This window comes from Petromyzon marinus, chromosome 1 (genome assembly GCF_048934315.1).
Source record: "Petromyzon marinus isolate PM22_M1 ecotype Great Lakes invasive population chromosome 1, UKy_Petmar_22M1.pri1.0, whole genome shotgun sequence".
Taxonomy (NCBI): Eukaryota; Metazoa; Chordata; class Hyperoartia; order Petromyzontiformes; family Petromyzontidae; genus Petromyzon; species Petromyzon marinus.
In genome coordinates this window covers 8,867,105-8,888,167 of record NC_133667.1, presented here as the reverse complement: position 1 = coordinate 8,888,167, position 21,063 = coordinate 8,867,105, and the positions used below count along the sequence as shown (strand labels likewise).

The window sequence follows — 21,063 nt, the reverse complement described above, 5'->3', positions numbered from 1 at the left end:
GAGGATCGCTGAGTCGCGATGTATCAACAAAAGTGAGTCATACAGCAGTGGACGAAACCTGCTGTCAGCGAACCAGCACGGGCGCGTTCGCGCACTTCAACAGAGAGAGCACGTGCGAATCAACTCACTCAACAGAAGAAAAAGCTTGGCCAGCCGCCAACAAAGTATCAGCGAATCAGCGCTGAGAGCACTCGAGCATCTCCACAGAGAAAGCACGTGCAACGTGGCAACCAGCAGCAGAAAAACTTGGACAGCCGCCAACAACCTCAACAAAGAGAGCGCGTGCGACTCGGCTCACTCAGCAGAAGAAAAACTTGACCTGTCGCCCGCGAGCGCAGCGTCAGATACTACAGTAGCGGAAAGAGCGCGCGCCGGCGCAGCTCATCCAGCAGTGGAGAGAAACTGCTGTCAGCGAACCAGCACGGGCGCGTTCGCGCATCTTCAAGGAGAAAGAGCGCGGCCAGCAACTCCAAGCAAGAGCGTGCAGCAGCTCAGCCAGCAGTGGAGAGAAACTGCTGTCAGCGAACCAGCACGGGCGCGTTCGCGCATCTTCAAGGAGAGGAAGCGCGCGCCAACAGCGTGCCATCAGCACCAGCATCAGCACCAGCGCGTGCCAACAGTGTGCCACCAGCGTGCCACAACGCGCAACTTCACGTCACCAGGGCCGAGAGGGCAGCGGCCCCGCACTCAACACCCATCGGCGCGACGACGGCGAGCATCGTGCTGACTCATCCAGCCAGCGGTGGACAGAAACTGTGACAAGCCGTTCGTTTGCAACCCCTCCCCCACACTCTCCCCCTCACTCCCCCATTGCGCCGCAACACACAGGAAACACATTTTGGACACCAGAGATGCTAACCTCGGCGTCTGCTTTACGCAAAGAATTGAACCAGTGATAAAGAAGACACACGATACGCATATCGGGATAATCAAGAAGGGTTTCCACTCCAAGGTGGTGCATTAAAAATCAATTCATAACGAAAAATACTGCTGTCATTGAGTTGCATAATAACGAATCGTCCTACTGTTAACAACGTGATAAGAATTGACTTGAAGGTCTATGAATGGATGTGGTACTGTGTGGGCAATGTTGAAATACGAATTTACATATTATAAGGTTAAGGTTTTGATAGAATAGTTGCATGTTTTAATCTCTCTCTCAACAACCGATCGATTGCGTTACGCGTCGGGAATTAACCACAGGTGCCGTTATCAAAGTGAAACAACGCAATCGTGATGGTATCATGTTAACGCTGTGTTGAAATTCCAAAATCCCGAGATTGAGTTTTCATATTATCCAAAAATTAAAGTTAGCTAGAAAATAAAATTGATTAAAGCAGAAGTTTGCGTGTGATTCTTCCTGAAATTCTGCATAATATTGTTCTGCATATGAGATCTGAATCCTGGGGACCTATCATAAGCACACTATCACCACACATAATCCATAACGCATAATTCATCATGTTCAATCGAGAGTAATCGTATCCTTATCGATAATACGGAATTAAAGAGCAGAGTCGAATTGCCTCTCTCTCATTTACGCTCACAACGCCTGCGTCACTGCATACGATTAATTGCGTTGTTCCAATTAATAACCAACCTTCGTCACCGAGGCTCGACCTGATAATCCATAACGACCTACATTATCATAACCACGCCCACTCGCATAAATTAATACGATTATCTCTCGAATCAGCATAATTTATGCACATATTACACTAATTAACATAATTTCGGATACACATAATTTCAAATTTCTAATTTCATTTAATTTTCATTATTTTCATCAATTTTCATAAGACCTATATATATATACAACAGTGTGAGTGTAGTGTGTGTGGGTGAGGTGGGTGTGTGGTGTGTGTGTGGGGTGTGTGCGTGGGGTGTGTGCGCGGGGCGTGTGGGGCGTGCGCATGGGGCGTGTGGGGTGTGTGGAGTGTGTGAGGTGTGTGGGGCGTGTTCGTGTGGGGTGTGGGGCGTGCATGGGGTGTGTGCGTGCGTGGTGTGCGCAGGGTGTGTGAGGTGTGTGTGTGGGGCGTGTGCGCGGGGCGTGTGCATGGGGTTTGTGCGCGGGGTGTGTGGGGTGTGTGGGGCGTGTGGGGCATTTTCGTGTGGGGTGTGGGGCGTGCATGGGGTGTGTGCGTGCGTGGTGGGCGCAGGGTGTGTGCGTGTGGGGCGTGCATGGGGTGTGTGCGCAGGGTGTGCGTGGGGCGTGCGGGACGTGTGTGGGTGTGGGGTGTGTGTGCGTGGGGTGTGTGTGCGTGGTGTGTGTGTGCGTGGTGTGTGTAGAGGTGGTCTGGTAGGCGGTTCCAGGATGGCCACGTCTTGGGGTCCAGGGTCAGGTGTCCGCCTCCTCCACTCCGGTTGACGTCATCCCCCAGTGACGTCACCTGTATTGGGCACAAACCCAGGCGAGGCAAGGTTTATCAAGGGCCAGAGCACCCGAGACGAAGCAAGGTGTGTCGCTCGTGTGCCCTGTGCTTTGACCCGACTGACCCGAGCTTGATTCCCGCTCACGGCCAACACTGGTGACGATTATGTGAACTGGTCGTGGGCCTCCCCTAGATCAACTCAGCCTTAAACAAGCACCCGGTGTAATGTATGATAATTGTGGCGGCGGCCACCCACCTTGTGACGTGCCGTGCCAGCCTTCATAGGCGCTCTCTCACAGCACTTGCCCCCATCAATCTGTTAATTCTAATATGGGAGATCTTTGTCTAGGTGCGAACCGGTTCTGTGATGGAGTCTTCATTCGTCCACACCGCAGCTGCAGCCGCAGCAGCAGCAGTTGCGGATGAAGCTGAAAAATGCCCGGAATATCTTTCGCACGCCGGCAAATCCCCGCACACGTCTCCTTCCTGACATCCTTCTTGAAATGCCGGTGACTTCTTTCTCCTTCTCATCATTGCCGTGATCTTTCTTGCTGGGAGAGAGTGTGGGAGCCAGCCTGGAAGAGAGACACGCGTTTGATCGTCATGCCTCGTCCGCCTTTCACACATTCCTAGGTGTGCTTGCCTACTGCAGGGCGATCCAGATGTCTCGTGACCCCCCATTTAATCACCAAAGATTCATCGTTTTGCCATACCAATGGGTGTGAAGACATAAATGAATAATTACTGCTCAACTAATTGGGGTTCACAAGACACCTGGGCCACCCTGTGCAATGCAACTCGACGGTCAAAGCATTTCCACGCTGAAAACGAGCAGCAGGGCCAGTGGTGAAACTGAACATTGTAAACTGCGACTGAATGTCGCAGTTTACAATTTGGAATCACGTCAGCAGAAAATTGCGGTCGTGTCTCAAGATGCCGCATGAAACGGAGGGACCAGGGAGTGGAGCACTTACGAGAGAACCAACGGGCTGGATGGAGCACATTCAAAATTTGGGATTTATATTTTTCCACGATAGAAAACAAAAGGCTGATAGGAGATTAGATATTGGCCATTTGAGATGTATTGCTACATGAGGAATACTGGCACCCAAAGTGGACTAAAAAGAGTGACCAACGTCGAAGTAACGAAAAAAAGGTTGCACGTGGAAGGAGTCCTCGTGAAGCAGGCATTGGTGAGAAGGAAGCTGGCGCGATTTGGACACGTTTAGCATAGGCAACAGGCAAATCAAAAGCGTGTTGCTTGGGAAAATGGAAGGAACTGAAAAGAGACCTAACAGAGAATGGCTTTGGTGCCAGAAAGAGATGCGCTGCTTGAGCATATTGGCACGAGACAGAGGAAAGTTGAAACAAGTGGTGAAATGTGAAGTGGACACCTACAGGCTATCTACCCATGGTTCGTGCTGATGATAATAAATAAAATGGATGATGGGGGTGATGAAATATTTACCGAAATATCCTCTGGATAATTGTGTACGTAACATTTTTGTTAATTTTCATAAAAATGTTAGCTTATACCAATATAGGACCCCTAAAAAACAGAATCCTCATGTTTATCATTTCCAAAACAGATATTTTGTCTTTTCGGATACAGAATGTTTCTCTTGGTGGTGGTAGTTTGACTGAAAGATGTACGTGTATTACCCATACATAATGGACTGTATTATCACTTCGTGGGAAATCAGCAGTGGATGTTTTAAGGAGATATAGGTACATTAAAACCTTGGATTGCGAGCATAATTCGATCCAGAGACGTGCTTGTAATCCAAAGCACTCGTATATCAAAGCGCTCGTATATCAGTTGTGATCACGTGACGCTCGGCAGTACAAAGCGTATACGTACTACTACTCGTATTGCTAAAACCTCGCTCGTTTATCAAATTAATATTCACTTAAAACATTTTGCTCGTCTTGCAAAACACTCGCAGGCCAAGTTACTCGCAATCCAAGGTTTTACTGTAGGTGGAATTTCCACCAGTGGGTTAGGCTTAATGACGGAGGTGAAAATTGCCTAATGCTCATTTAAACAGGTACACACTTGGTTGTGGCTTAACGATAGCACAACCAACAAAAACATCCTTAATTATGCGCTTGCATGCGGAGACTCACTGTTGGCTCCTGACTGTCACAAATTCTTCAACACTGCATCCCACAGGAGTCACGGATTCCGGGATCCCATGGGACTGAGGGTTGTCGTCCGACAGTTGTGACTCTGCTGGAGCTGGGTCCGCGTTGAGTGCCTGTGAGTCCGCGTTGAGTGCCTGTGGGTCCGCGTTGAGTGCCTGTGGGTCCGCGTTGAGTGCCTGTGGGTCCGCGTTGAGTGCCTGTGGGTCCGCGTTGAGTGCCTGTGGGTCCGCGTTGAGTGCCTGTGGGTCCGCGTTGAGTGCCTGTGGGTCCGCGTTGAGTGCCTGTGGGTCCGCGTTGAGTGCCTGTGGGTCCGCGTTGAGTGCCTGTGGGGCCGCTGCCTGGCCAAGTGGAACGTCGACGCTTGGCACTGCAGCGCTGCCCTGCGCCTTCTCGCTGCCCCTCACCCAGTCGTGCTCCAAGGCCTGCTCCGGTGTGAGCCGGAGTGCGGGGTCCCACCTGCCAACATGCACGCGGGGGATCGTCAGGGCCCCGTTGTCCACATTTATTCTGCTCATGAGGAGGGGGTTGAGGCACACCCAATAAATTGCCAACCGTATCCTCCGTAGCATGCGTGTACAGTGTGTTCTCCAATAACGCGGCAGCTGCGTTCCTGAAGAACACCGTATTATGGAAACAAATTGCGCTGCTGTAAATAATGTAGGTGAAAGCACAGTCCGCGATAACGCGTTAGATGCGTACGCAGGCTGAACAACGACCGAGGCGTGTGGGCAGCATTTGGAAGCATCCAGCAGCATCCCGCCTTTCGTGACGCTACGCCGAGGCAGCCGTACAACCGCTGATTCCTATTAGCGTGACGTATCTCGGTTCACTCAGTCGCGTTATATCCGATTCGCATCGGCGTTGTAAAAATAAAGCGTTCCCAAATACATCCGTCACGTCATATCCAATTCGCGTTGCGAAAACACGTGTTATAGGAGAACAAACTTTCATGTCGGACTTCTTTAGCACCGTACGCAGCCAACCGCGCTAATCGGGAGGTGTGGGGGATGGACAACAATCTAAACACGAAGGCAATTCTAAAGAAATGGGTTTTAAATCAACATTTCAAAGTGCACAGCTTCAATGGCTTCACGATAATTGGGCTAATTAATTTTAAGAACGCACAAAAGCGAGAAACGTTGCTCTGATATGACAAAGTGCGCAACAAGTGATAGTAAAGTTTCATGGAGTTGGGGCTCTTACTCAAGGCAGCCGCGAAGGAAGTTGAGTAGCTCCTTGTCATAAGTATCCAGCAGCGACTCCAGGGGTAAACAGCTCGGGACAATGACCTTGCCGTTGACAATTGGGCACCCATTCTTGTCTGTGTTTGTGAGGGAGAGAGGAAAAAAAAAGAAGCAAGCGTTGGACGTAAACTGTTGTGGACGATTTACGAGAGTGCAAAGACTGACGGAGGTCAGATATTGTACGCTCGAAATGTATTGCTCCAGGATTACTGCTGCATCGAAGCTTGACCCAAAGAGTGACCAACGTCAGGGGCAGAGCCACAGGGGGGGCTGGGGGGGGGGGCTCAGCCCCCCCTGAAATTTTGGGAAAGTCGGTAATCGGGATAACCGGAAATCCGGCTGCTGCAAAATGCTGCAGGCTACCACCTTGTGCTGCCCTGCAGGCTGCTTAAGCGGCAGCCTTTTGAACTTATCAAACTTATTAGCCACATAAACGGCTCCGACCTATTAATAAACTCCGCGTTCAAATCCAATAAAATTAGTTGTATAAATTTGTGGCGCCCATTGGAAAACATAAACGCTGGATATCTCAGAATACTTAAGTGAGCCCCCCTCAAAGTCAAAATCCTGGCTCCGCCCCTGACTAACGTAGAAGCAAAAACAGAAGTTTGCACGTAAAACAATTAACGTGATGATGCAGGCAGTGATGAGAATGAAACTGGCACTATTTGTCCACACACACGCGTGTAGTAGTAGGATGGGGACACAAATAAGTAACAAAAAATAAAAGTGTGCTTTTTTCGGGAAAAATTAACGGAACTGGAAAAAATGAAGAAGACCTGCCCAAGAATGGCTTGACGATGGCATCAGTGATTGGTGTCAAAAAGATGTAGCCACTATATTCTTTTGATTCTTTCTCTCTCCCCATTCGCCCCCTCCCCTTTCCCCCCTCCCCCTCTCTGAGTTATTTAACTGCCCTAACTCTGGCTTCTCTCCCACTTCAGTAAAAACATATTTATTGCTGTGGTTGTCACGCCTGATGACGATTGCTTGTGTTGCAATCTAAACGTCGCGATTTAATTAATTAATTTTTATATATATTTCTATTGCTTTTTTCCCCACCTACGTGACTTTACCGAAAGAACCAAAGAGCATGCGTCCCTGCAGTCGCGAAAACTTCAAATCTAGATTGATGTGGCCACTGCTTGAGAATATTGGCACGAGACAGAGGAAAGTGGAGACATGCCAAAACATGCAGTGGACACCTACGGGCTATGTACCCGTGGATCGTGGTGATGATGGTGATGACGAGTACATTACAGGGACGCTCGTCTGACAAATGTGACGTCAAAAAATAGCAACCAGCGTTCACTCGACTCACCCATGGTAATGGTCCAGTTGAAATCTGTCAAGATCATTGACATTGGTGGGAGACCCAAGATCTGCGAACATTTGAGGTTGCATTCATGAGCTAATTTGACTGCGAGCACAGTTTACATGCAGTATAACTTTTAACATCTACAGTATGAATTGAAGGTGTTTTGCACAATTACTGCACGTGCTTTTGCTTATCTTAATATTTATATATGAATTATATGAAAATCAACAAATATCGCCTTCATAACATGGGTCTGTCACAGTGGCAGTCTGTCTGGCATGGTCAGTAAACCCCCAATGTAAACCCCCAATGGTAGCTATTCACATGAAGACATCCATTCTACATATGTATATTCTACATATATGTATTGGCATCCGGGCACCGTTTTTTTTTTAACCAAGGCATGAGTCCAGAGGATGAAGACAGCTCCATGAAATTCCATGAATCGTACATTTAAGTCCGTAACATTCTGTATGCCATTATTAGCGAATTCGAGGATATAAGCTATGCCCTGCATTGCAACTAATTCATAACGAATGCGCTTAGAATTTCCTGTTTCAGGCACCTTGATGGCTCGGCCAAGGAAATCCTTGTAGTTGCCGATGAAGAGTCTGCAGCCGAGGAGAATCTCTACAATCACGCAGCCCAGGGACCACATGTCTGCTGCGCATGTCACGAAAGGCAGCAGGAGCGTCTCAGGCGCCATGTATGGCCATGTTCCACAGGGTCCGGTAACTGCTCACCACACGCACATATCGGCGCATTTAAGCACAGGGCATGGCTGGCTATGTGGGCCATGAAAGACGTTCCACATACAAAGTGCAATACGAGAGTACACCCCGACGGTCGCCCATCGGTGGGATAGGCTCCGCCGCTTCAGCCATTAGCCAATCAGGTGGATGGGATCATCTGGGCCATAGTTCATAGGCGGAGCTCAAGGGTGCTCGTGGGGAACCATCTGGAGGGTTCGTAAGGTGGGGGGGGAGGGGGGCGTGGCTAGAGGTGGGGCTTGGTGACGCGGGAGAGGGGTTATAAGGCGGAAGCAGGAAGAGGCTCGGGGTCAGTGTGGGCAGTCTGGAAGCTGAGCAACGTCTCGCGCCTCCGGAACGTCGGTGGTCCCGAGGCGGTCCCGGGGCCGCCTCTTCGCGCGCCGTCTGCCAGCGGGGAGCGGGGAGCGAGCCGTGCGCGGGACAGCAACAACTCACACCGCGTAAAAGGCGGAGCGAGCGGCGCTTACGTGGGAAGGAATGCGGAGCTGTCCTAGACGTCAAAGAAATAAATAATAATAATAATAATAAAGAAGAAGACACAAGTCCAGTGTCGTCGTCGAAGTGTTTCAATGCACACACGTTCATTTCATTCTATTTGCCGGTCAAGTGGTGCCGCGATAGAGCGCTCGACTCACAGATTGCAAAGTTGTAAGTTGAAATCCTGATTAGGAGGCGATAAAGTTAAACACCTGAATAAGTGGTTTAAAGTGGTTGCACCATGGGGAAGTGGAATTTCCCCCATTGTCTCAGAGCCGCCAATACATGAATGCCACTCTTTGAGATGCTTTGTCTCGCTAGGTTAAGTGAGGACCTACAAATGCACGCGTGACAGCTACATTTGCACCCACTTCTGCTCTTTTAGGCTACGTTTCGATGCGGCAGACCGTGGCCCTGTTTAAATACCAACTGCCAGTGCATAATAGGCTTATTTGGGGTTGCATCGCGTAAATATAAATGTGTCGTTAAACCCGCCACCTCCAAACACAGCCAATTCGTAAGGTTTGTCAAATAAACAAAACATGCCAATTCAGTGTTTTGCACGGTTGGGAATTGAAAATGTGTTACAGGGAGTGTAGTGTAGTAGAGTCCTAATCACTATTCCACTACTCCAAAGACAAATATTCCCCGTATAGCCTTAACAGGCTGTCGGGGCAAGTGCTGCTAACGAGCACTTATTCAGGCCGGCACGGCAACACAGGAGAGAGGGTGGCCAGCATCATATCCAGCCGCCTTTGTCTACCCAGTGGCGATGTTTACAAACTGCAAGAGGTACTAATTTGAGGCTGAGTCGACCTAGAGGACGCCCAGGACCGGATCAGGCAATCGTCACTGGTGTTGGTCGTGAGCGAGAATCGAACCCCGTATGCCGGGTTTGAAGCACAGCACGCTAGCCACTACCCTTCCACTCCCCACAAAGATCCCCCGTATAGCCTGTAACAGACTGTTGGGGCAAGTGCTGTCAGCGAGCACCAATGAAGGCCGGAATGGCACGAAAAGGACGGGTGGCCAGCACCACGGGAATCGAACTCCATACGTTAGGTTCATAGCGCAGCGATCTAACCACGACACGACCTCTCCCTACACTATTAACTCCACAGACACACCCAGACACAGGGGAAATCACTTACATGACCTTGTAACTTTGGCACTGACGCCAAAATCAGTGATTCTGATGTTGCCGGTTTTATGGTTTTTGACAAGGATGTTTTCCTGGAAAGAAAAGAAGTTGTGGCTCTTGTCAGAGGTGCTTGATGTGTACAACTTTGAAGCATACAGGACGCAAGGTAACACCACAATTTGCATATCGGTTGAAGGTCGTTCACTCATTCATTTATACCTTAAAAATGTGTCGTTAACGTTGACATTTGTAATTATAGCTGCATCAGTGTTGTCACAATTATTATGAATGTGAATTCGAATATTTATCAAATAATATGCGGTTCGCTCTCAAGAAAGCAGAGATACGCAATGCCCTGCGTTTAAGCAAGCCTCAGCCAAATATTTAGTGCATTTCTGAATTAGTAAATAGCATGCATTTTAAGAGTAGCACAACAAAGAGTCGCGTGGTCTTTGACTTCTATTTTGTGAGTCGCGAGAGTTTGTCCTGACAACCAGTTGGCTCAATGCAATAACACAGAAGGACTGAATGAATGATGCATTTCGGATATTTTGGGTTCACTCACCGGCTTCAGGTCCCCGTGCAAGATGGACTCCTGCTTGAGCTTGACAAGAGCCTTCAGCATGGCCTGAGTGTAGAGCCTGACTCTTGAAAGGGGAAAGTGCTTGGCAATCCTGAGCTGCTTTCTCAGGTCTTGACTACAACAAAAAAAACAGGACATCGTGAATGGTCACTGTAGGTATTTTCCTCGTGATCAATGCTTTGGATTGCTTTAATGCGGTTAAGGCTTCTGCTCACGTAAAAAAAGGCAATTCTCAACTCTGCCAGGGGAATGATGATTAAACATGACCTGCTCATTGGGTTCAGATAAATATAATGGAGCCCCTTGCGACGGTTTGCTGTTCCACATGGTGCATGAATCCTGCTGACGGGCGGGATAGGGCCTTATGGCAGCTATCAGCTTCATGTGCAGCTTATGTCAGTTCGCAGTTTCTTTTATTTCCAATTATTATGCAAACATCTCATGTTAATTGGCTGGGTTTTTTTTCACAATTGTGCCACTCAGCTCAAATGTATCCAGTAAGGCCCAGGGAGCAATTGTAAACAGTTGTGTATATTATTTATATTTGGAGTTTGAAAGTTTGTCTCCCCCCGTGGTCGCGTGGACATTTTCTTCTGGCTCTTCTGGTTTTTTACCTCCACATTTAGAAACATGAATTGAGATTAAATGTTGATTTAAAGCTTTCGTGACTGCAGGGATTAATATTCTTGGTTCTTTCGGTAAAGTCACCACGTAGAAGGGAAACAATAAAATAATAAAACACATTTTTATAAAAAAAATTTTTTATATTTTTGGTTTATAAAAAAATATATTTTTATTATTTTATTGTTTCTTGGTTCTTTTGGTAAAGTCACGTAGAAGGGCAACAATGAAATAATAAAAAATATATTTTATATTCTTAGCTCTTTCGGTAAAGTCACGTTGAAGGGAAACAATAAAATAATAAAATATATGAAACAATATTGTTTCCCTTCAACGTGACTTTACCGAAAGAGCTAAGAATATGCATGCCAACATCTCAATAACCTTTCACGCCACGTAAAAAAACTGAGAATCCTGTGCGAATAGACTAATGTGATGGCGTTGCAGAGATGCGATTTCTTCTCACCCGACAAACTCCAAGACCATCGTAAAATGTCCCCTGAACATGAAGGATTCGTGGAGTCTGATGATGTGGTTGTTTTCTAGATCCGTGGAATCCAGGGCCAGAATTATTTCCGGCTCTTTTTCCACGTCCGTTTGCCAGGTGCTGTGGGAGAAAAAATAATCAACAAGAATAAAATGTGATACTGCATTGGCAGTAGCGCACAAGGTAAAAAAAAACAACTTAACAAATTCATTAGTAACACTGACGGAACCTTTCTTGGCAATGGTCCGTCTTTGCTGACCTCTTCTTTGTTATGGAGAGAAACCGTGAACCCATCTCGCCACACTCTTGTTATTGCACGCTTAAGAGGCATGAGGATGTACAAAAACTAGGATGACACCACCAGCAGAGCCCCCGAAGACAAGGCTATATGCTCTAATCCCGATTTGTTCTGCTTTCATGGAAAGTAACACTTGTTAATCATCTCACAAGTTTTTTTTTGATCTTCGAGACAGTCTGGTCCCTTCACCTGAAGAAGGCCGCTTGTGCTGTGGCCGAAACGTCGTGATTTTTGTTGTTTTTTTGTTGTTTTATTTTTTACCTACGTGACTTTACCGAATAGAACCAAAGAGTATGGATCCTTGCAGTCACGAAAGCTTCAAATCTAGAATCAAATCTAGAATCTCACAAGTTGTGTTCTAGGCACATATCCAGATATAAATGTGGCTATTTCCATCGTGCAATCTCACCGTATGCAGTGCTGCAGCATTTTCAAGGCCACTTTTTCTTTGGTCTTGTGGTCCAAGCAAAGCAGCACCTGGCCAAAACGCCCTCTGCCAAGTACCTTTAGTATCTGGTAACGGTACGCCAGGTGGTCGTTCTTTTTCTGCGACAAAATAACAGAAGAGTTCATTATTCAATGCGCCCTTATTCAGTCATCAATCATTACTCAGTCTTAAAGCGTCGCTCAATCAGTGCCCATTTAGTTATTGTTTTTTTTTTTTATCCAAACCGATAGAACAATGTCTGTGATGCTTGTGATGTATTTGCCAGATGCCTCATACTGGACACCACTTGATCATGCTATGTAAAATGTGTCATAGACGGTCTCTCATCTCATGTGCGTATAAGTATTCGCTCAGAGATTGGCAGAACGACATTAATTGTGTGTGTTCATCGGTATCCAGCTGAAGCCAACAACTCCATACGAACAATTGTTATCACGTATGCACATTAATAAGGATCTTTTTACAAATTTAACACATAGGCTTTGAACCATTATGATTCATGATTGAATTTTGGGTTATATCGACACGTGTGTAAAATGCCAATGTGTGTCACACTCCTAAGACCCTAATACAGCCAAATTGATGCTTCAGTGCACTAGCATGTTTTTGAAAGCAATCCACAACATTGAACAACTTGGTACGATGTTTATATTCTTGGTTCTTTCGGTAAAGTCACCACGTAGAAGGGAAACAATAAAATAATAAAAATATAAAACAATAAAATTCTCACGACGTTTCGACTGCAACACAAGCAATCATCATCAGGTGTGAAAACCACAGCAAGAAATTTTGAAAAAAGTGGCGGGTTTTTTTAACGTTAGCACTTTTTTCAAATTTTCTTGCTGTGGGTTTCACACCTGATGATGATTGCTTGTGTTGCAGTCGAAACGTCCTGATAATTTAATTGTTTTATATTTTTATTATTTTATTGTTTCCCTTCTACGTGGTGGCTTTACCGAAAGAACCAAGAATATGGATCCCTGCAGTCACAAAAGCTTTAAATAAAAATTTAACTTGATACGATGTTTCACTGCTAATTGCAAACAACACCATCAGACCACACAGAGGATCTCTGAGTTAAATCTTCCACGAAGCTCATAGTCCACCCTAAATTGCATCCGCACAAACCATGGCAGACGCGGATACCTGATGCACAAATGGAAAATTAAAAACTCTCCAGTAGTGTGCGCTTGTGGTCATCCAGAATAAACTGCACAACATATAACGATGCAATGCCCGATCCACAAATACAAAAGGAGACATCACAGTGATATACTCCGCTACTCCTGATGCTGTTAACTGGCTTGACTGCCACCTGAATGTAAAATGGTATTTGTTTCTCTGCAAATACAATAGCCATGCGAAAGACAATTGCCTGGGTTGTTTGGGTTTGCAATGGGATGTGGACTTGTTGGAATGAACATGGACCATATTGGAGACTCACCGGAATGTAGTCGTTATTTTCGTCGTCGTAGCCATTATTTTTACGGCCATTTCTTACACCGCTAGTCTTAAAATAAAAAATATTTTCGAACGCCTGGATTTCTACGCGTTCAAAAGAAGTCATCTTCTTTCTGAATCTATCCAAGATTTCTGCACCCACACACATACACACATGCGTTACTGAATGAACACATTCATATATGTAACAGAATCGTAATATTTATTTTTACTGAAGGAATCTGATGAGCTATAAAGCTCTTTTTTTAACAGATGTCCCAGAGGACAACACAAAAGCATGATAGGAGGGCAAAGTATAGGAAAGCTATGCACATCACTTAAAAAAATATACAAATCAAGTTTAAACTATTTTCTTTAACTTACCAGCTAAAGCCCATTAAGCTATTAACATTTTTCAGTATCTGGCCAAAAATTACAACTCTACAAAGTGGCTTATCATGTGGACATTCATAGAATCACAAAGCATCTAAGGACTTATGCATGACTTCAAATGTGCGTGGTCTATTTAAACGCGTAGGACCGTTCAGGTTTTGACTCTGGCCACGTGAACTCCTCTCGAGTGAGTGTGCCATTGTCTTATTAAAGAACCTGGCGGTATATCACGTGGCTCAAAGATGCAGAATCGAGTGGTGTGGAACCTTGTGGTGTGAAGCTTTTCCCTGCCTTCGATGAGATGACTCCAGGCGCCATGATCGCCTGCCAATCACGAAACATTACAGAGACACATTTTTGTTGTTGTTTTTATTTTACAACGTAAGACCCGCTGAGCTACAGAGCCCTTTTTCAGAAGCGACCTGGTCACGAATGATAGCTCAGCGAAGTAGCGCATCACGTGCAAATTTACGGCAGCCAAATTCTCGAAACGCACGTTTCTAAATGTGGAGGCAAAAAAATAATCGGAGACATGCGTCCGGGTTGGGATCAAACCCACCAACCTCCTGTACACCAGGCGAGGTTGTGAACATCTCCTAGCCACCGTGTCGGTGTTTGTGCACGTCGTCATTAGTGGTGGCCGTGGGCAGAAATTGAACTCGCGTCGCTGGGTTGTTATTGCTCAGCGTGTCAAGGCGCTGCACTAAACCAACTCCCCATGTATATGTAAACACACCCAAAGACACGCAGATACATGGACAGAGAGATACAAACACGGATTCACAGACATGCGGAAGACCCTTGAATATCGTTGGGTTTATCGTTCGCGGTTTCGACGCTATCGAGCGTGTAACGTCTTAGTATACCAATTTAGCTATCGCGGGAGTGAGTTTTTGCCTTTTGCGGGTAAACTGTACGAGTCAGCACTGTTGGCTGATACCATGGTGTGGAGCGGGTGAGGGACACCGGACAGTCAATGGCACCTTAACCTTTGAAGTGCAATCATCTCGCGGACATAGACAAAGACCCCAATGGAGCCTTAAGGGGCCGTCCATAAATGACGTCACGCGATTTTGGACGATTTTTGACCCCCCCCCCAACTTCGTCACACAAAGTCAGACCCCCCCTCAAATATGACGTCACAAAGCTCTGCCCCCCCCCCAAAAAAGTGCTTCAAATCGCTTTAAACTATTGTCAATGTAGTGCGTATTTAATGTGACGCTGCATTCTGATGTTGTAGGAGACATTTATGAGGCTATCTACATAAGCACAGAGATAATTTCAACCGAGAAGATGGATTCTGGCTTAGCAATCATTGGAAGGATTTGATAAAACCATTTCAGGTCTTAGTTGATTGTTCACGCTTACGGTGGCTTTCAGACAGCATACATTAATTTTTCGTCTCCCCCCTCCTCTTTTCTGAACATAGATGGACTCGTCCTTCTAAATAAACTGCCAAATCGCTGCCCGTGGTGCTAACGGTTTTTATAAATAAATAAATACAAACACCATATTTTTTGCTCTTTCGGTAAATTCACGTTGAAGGGAAACAATAAAATAATAAAATATATACAAAACAATATAAATTCTCACGACGTTTCGACCATAACACAAACGGTCGTCATAACTTGTTTTATATATTTTATTATTTTATTGTTTCCCTTCAACGTGACTTTACCGAAAGAGCTAAGAATATGAATTACTACAGTCACGAAAGCTTTAAATCAAAATACAAACACCGTTTTAAAATAAATAAATGCGAACCACCACTTCTTTCAAATGTTTCTTGCCGTTGGTTTTTCACACCTGATGATAACTGTTCGCGTTATGGTCGACACGTCGTGAGAATTTTTAATGTTATATATATTTTATTATTTTATTGTTTCCCTTCAAAGTGACTTTACCGAAAGAGCTAAGAATAGAACGTGTTAAATTTTGATTTAAAGCTTTCGTGACTGCAGTAATTCATATTCTTAGCTCTTTCGGTAAAGTCACGTTTGTGTTATGGTCGAAACGTCGTGAGAATTTTTATTGTTTTATATATATTTTATTATTTTATTGTTTCCCTTCAACGTGACTTTACCGAAAGAGCTAAGAATAGAACGTTTGACTGTATTTATTTAAAGTTGCGCTTTTTGATGTGACGTCACATTTCTCAAACCCCCCCCCCCCTCGTCACACATCGTCACAAATGTCTGACCCCCCCCCCCCCCCCTAGGTGCGTGACGTCATTTATGGACAGCCCCAAACGCTATTATTTAGGTCAGGCTTCGTTATTTTATATCGCGGTTTTGGCTTTCAGGGCACTTCTCAAGACCATAACCCCCGCAATATTCAAGGGTCTCCTGTATTCATCACTGTCACCACCAACACTACCACCATCACGAGCGTTATCACTATCACGACCTCCACAAGCAATTAAACCATCACCTCTGCCACCAACACCAACACTCATAATTAACTTCACATTACCATCACTTACAACACTCGACACGATCATAGAGCAGCTTCCACACCACCATCACCATTACGATCAATACGGATCAAGACAAACAGAATTGCACCATCTTCAACATCATCATCATCACTTAACTTGGATAAATCCCTCGTCGAGAAACTCCCGCACACACACAGTCGATGGGACAGCGCCTCTCAAGATTCACAAGTGGCAGAGCAAGTTTCTTGGGGGGGCGCTGTACCGCGAGCCGCGTGCTGCCTCCACGTTGTCAAGCGAAGAATGGCGCCGCCAGGCTAGTGACGTCATTGACAACGTCACGGCATCCGGTTTTTTTTTATCAGGGTGGAGAGTAGTCACGTGGGCTTCTGGCCTCGGGACGCGTGGGTCTCGTGGGTTTAAGTGAATCTTAATCCACCCATTTGATAATTACATCGCAGTACAATGAATGTACGCGTGTGTGATATCTATATGATGTAGTTGTGCCTATTATACGTGCTTGCATGTGTATATAATATAAATGCGAGTACATATTATGATGCATGTGTGTCTATTACACGTATTAAAATAAACACAATGATGCATACATGTGTTAAATTATATTAATATGCCTATACATTCAACCCCCCCCCCCACACCACAATCATATGTATACTGTAATTACATTGTAGTACGTTCACCTGAAATATTTTTGAGTGTATTAAGTATGATTAATGTGCATGTGTATTACATATAATGTATTTTGTGCATACATAGTCACTACCTGTACTACCACGATTTCTATCACTGTCATCGCTATGATCTCCATTGCCATTAGTAAACAGCACTACTGTCATCACGACTATCATCAGCAGTATCGCCACTGCCGTTGACCTGTCCATCATTTCCTACACGATCATCTATGTTACAACCAACACTATCACTGTAATCACCATCAACAACAGCATCTAACAATTCTAACAACACCACAAGTTCCATTGCCATCGCTAACACAATCACGAATATCGCCATCACCACCTCCACAAATAATTCAACCGTCACCTCCACCACGAACACCACAGTCATAATTACCATATTCACATTACCGCCACTTACAACACTCGGCATAGAGCCGTTTCAACACCACCATCACCACTACAATCAACAGGATCAAGACAAACAACGTCATCGCTTACCTTGGATAAATCCCTCGTCGAGAAACTCCCAGACACGCGATGGGACAGAGCCAAGACCTAGGGGGCGCTGGAGCGCGAGCCGCGTGCTCCCTCCGCCAAAGTTCAACGAAGAATGACGCGCCAGGCTAATGACGTCAGAGGTGACGTCACGGCATCCGTTTCCTCTCTCGTGGAGTCACGTGGCCTTCTGGTAATAATCATCGGCTTCTTGAGATGTCACTGAATCCCTCGTGTCCATTCACATGGGGACTCGTGGGTCCCCACCTTGGTTTAAGTAAATCTTAATCCACCCATTAGATCGCTAGATAACAGTACAATGAATGTACACGTGTATGATATCTATATGATCTGTGTCTATTATACGTGCTTGCATGTGTATATAATACAAATGCGGTTACATATTATGATGATGCGTGTGTATATTACACGTATTAAAATAAACACACGGATAAATACGTGCTAAATTATTTTAATATGCCTATACATTCAACCCCCCCCCACACACACCACCATCGTATGTATACTGTAATTACATTGATGTACGTGCACCTGCAATTGTTTTTGAGTGTATTAAATATGATTAATGTGCATGTGTATTACATGTAATATATTGCGTGCATAGTCACTACCTCTACTAACACGACCACTATTATTATCATTCCACTGCAATCATCTATGTTTTTACCGTCACTATCACTACTATAACCGTCACCACCATCACCACTACAATCAACACGTTCAAGACAAACAGCATTGTACCATCTTCAAAATCAACATCACTTACCTTATTCTTAGTTTTTTCGGTAAAGTCACGTTGAAGAGAAACAATAAAATAATAAAATATATATAAAACAATAAAAAAATTACTAAAAAATAAACTATTTTATTGTTTTATATATTTTATTATTTTGTTGTTTCTCTTCAACGTGACTTTTCCGAAAAAACTAAGAATATGAATTACTGCAGTCACGAAAGCTTTAAATCAAAATCACTTACCTTGTGAGTCCCATGGATTGAGATCAAACATAATAGTATGTGTATATAGTATCGCTTAATATTATGTACATGATGTAGTGTATATAAATTATGTACTTCCACGTGCACATAACACATATGCGGGCACATGCTATATATAATAGGAATACACATTTTGGAACGAACGTGTTTCATTACGATTTAAAGCTTTCGTGACTGCAGGGATTCATATTCTTGGTTCTTTCGGTAAAGTCACGTAGAAGGGAAATAATAAAATAATAAAAATACAACATATAATACAATTATCACGACGTTTCGGCCACAACGCAAGCAGCCGTCCTCAGGTGAAGAAACAGAGCTGTCGGAAAAACAGCGCTCCAATGAACACTGCTAAGCTTGGCAGCGTATTTTAAGCAGGGGTGGAAGGAGCAGAGCACCTTTGACAAAGGAGTTTACATATCAACAGAAGAATTTAGCATGTTGATGGAAAATGCAGATATGGGGTTAGTCACTCCTTGTGGAATGTGTAGGCGGTGGGGGGGTCTCAAAGTCATATTATGCTAGTGTATTATGTAAGATTAGCAGTAATAAAGAGAGAGATTTTAATAATAAAGAATTGCAACAGCCCAAACCACCGCGTATCAAGCTCGTGCATTATGTGGAAAATAAAAAAGGGGAGTTTCGAAAGAACTACACATACCCTACTCCCATACAATAAACCGATGTAAAAAAATATAAACTACATCAATATAATCAATGTACTCAATATACTCTCCAATAAGCTGATCTGTTAACATTAAGTAACTGGGTATACGTTACACTATATAATCACTAATGCCTACCATAGAGTAAACTGATAAAAAAGAATAACTAAAATATAAAGTACATCGATTTCAAGCTTTCGTGACTGCAAGGATTCATCTTCTTTGGTTCTTTCGGTGAAGTCACGCAGAATGAGAATAAAATAATAAATTAATAAAATAAAATAACACAATAAAATTCTCACGATGTTTCGGCCACAACACAAGTGGCCTTCTTCAGGTGAAAGGAACAGACCTGTCGGGACGACAGAGCTTCAATGAACGTTGTTTAGATTTGTAGCGTCTTTTAAGCTACAAATCTTAGATTTTAAGCTACAAATCTCAATATCTAAATCTTAGATTTGTAGCGTCTTTTAAGCTACAAATCTTAACAACGTTCATTGAAGCTCTGTCGTCCCGACAGGTCTGTTCCTTTCACCTGAAGAAGGCCACTTGTGTTGTGGCCGAAACGTCGTGAGAATTTTATTGTGTTATTTTATTTTATTAATTTTGTTATTTTATTCTCATTCTACGTGACTTTACCGAAAGAACCAAAGAAGATAAACTACATCAATAAATTTTGATTTAAAGCTTTCGTGACTGCAGGGATTCATATTCTTGATTTTTTCGGTAAAGTCACGTAGAAGGGAAACAATAAAATAATAAAAATATAAAACAATACAATTATCACGACGTTTCGACTGCAACACAAGCAATCATCATCAGGTGTGAAAACCACAGCAAGAAAATTTGAAAAAAGTGGCGTTTTTTTAACGTTAGCACCACGGAGAGCGATTTGGCAGTTATTCAGATGGACGAGTCCATCTATGTTAATATACTCTCCAATAAGCTGAGCTACTAACAATAAGTTATTATACATTACAATTCTATGTCGAAAAAAGTGTCGGGTTTTTTTAACGTTAGCACCACGGAAAGCGGCGAACTTTGTTTAGATGGGCGAGTCCATCTAGTCCATCTATGCTCAGAAAGGAGGAGGGGGGAGATAGAGAGAAACAACCACAACTTTCCAATAAGCTGAGCTATTCACATTAAGTAACTGGGTATACACTACACTATATAATGACTACCATATAGTGAACCGATAAAAAAACTAAAATATAAACTGCAACTACCCTACTACTAACAATAAATCATTATACATTACAATTTTACGTTTCTTAACGTCAATATGCTAAATTCCTCTGCTGATATGTAAACTCAGCTTATTGGAGAGTATATTGATTATATTGATGTAGTTTATATTTTAGTTTTTTTTGTATCGGTTCACTATATGGTAGTCATTATATAGTGTAGTGTATACCCAGTTACTTAATGTGAATAGCTCAGCTTATTGGAAAGTTCTGGTTGTTTCTCTCTATCTCCCCCCTCCTCCGTTCCGAGCATAGATAGATTCGTCCATCTAAACAAAGCTCGCCGCTTTCCGTGGTGTTAACGTTAAAGAAAAAACAACCGCCACTTTTGTCGACATAGAAGTGTAATGTATAATGACTTATTGTTAGTAGCTCAGCTTATTGGAGAGTATATTGAGTTTATTGATTATATTGATGTAGTTTATATTTTAGTTATTTTTTATTAGTTTACTGTATGGTAGTCATTATATAGTGTAGTGTATACCCAGTTACTTAATGTTAACAGCTCAGCTTATTGGAGAGTATATTGCGTACATTGATTATATTGATGTAGTTTATATTTAGTTTTTTCACATCAGTTTATTGTATGGTAGTAGGATATGTGTAGTTCTTTAGAAATTCCCCTTTTTAATTTTCCACATAATGCACTAGCTTGATACGTAGTGGTTTGGGCTGCTGCAGTTCTTTATTATTAAAATGTATCTCCCTTTATTACTGCTAATACTACATAATACACTAGCATAATGAGTTTGAGACCCCCCCACCGCCTA

General features: G+C 43.9%; 1 protein-coding gene across 2 annotated transcripts; it reads right to left on the bottom strand.

Annotated features, from left to right (window-relative positions):
• Positions 1-2,230: 2,230 nt before the first annotated feature.
• On the bottom strand, positions 2,231-13,523 carry LOC142912358 (dual specificity tyrosine-phosphorylation-regulated kinase 4-like). 2 transcript variants are annotated; one of them, XM_076060618.1, is made up of 11 exons: positions 13,349-13,523; positions 11,866-12,002; positions 11,138-11,278; positions 10,033-10,165; positions 9,478-9,559; positions 7,645-7,814; positions 7,083-7,143; positions 5,721-5,838; positions 4,500-4,973; positions 2,730-2,947; positions 2,231-2,390 (listed from the first exon to the last, which is right to left on the bottom strand). In XM_076060618.1, exons 1-10 carry the CDS (start codon positions 13,511-13,513, stop codon positions 2,749-2,751), a joined length of 1,680 nt encoding a protein of 559 aa, XP_075916733.1. In that variant the 5' UTR covers positions 13,514-13,523; the 3' UTR covers positions 2,231-2,390; positions 2,730-2,748. The 2 variants fall into 2 exon arrangements, with proteins under 2 accessions (XP_075916733.1, XP_075916668.1); XM_076060553.1 differs by having other exon boundaries at positions 2,231-2,947.
• Between the last annotated feature and the right edge of the window lie 7,540 nt (positions 13,524-21,063).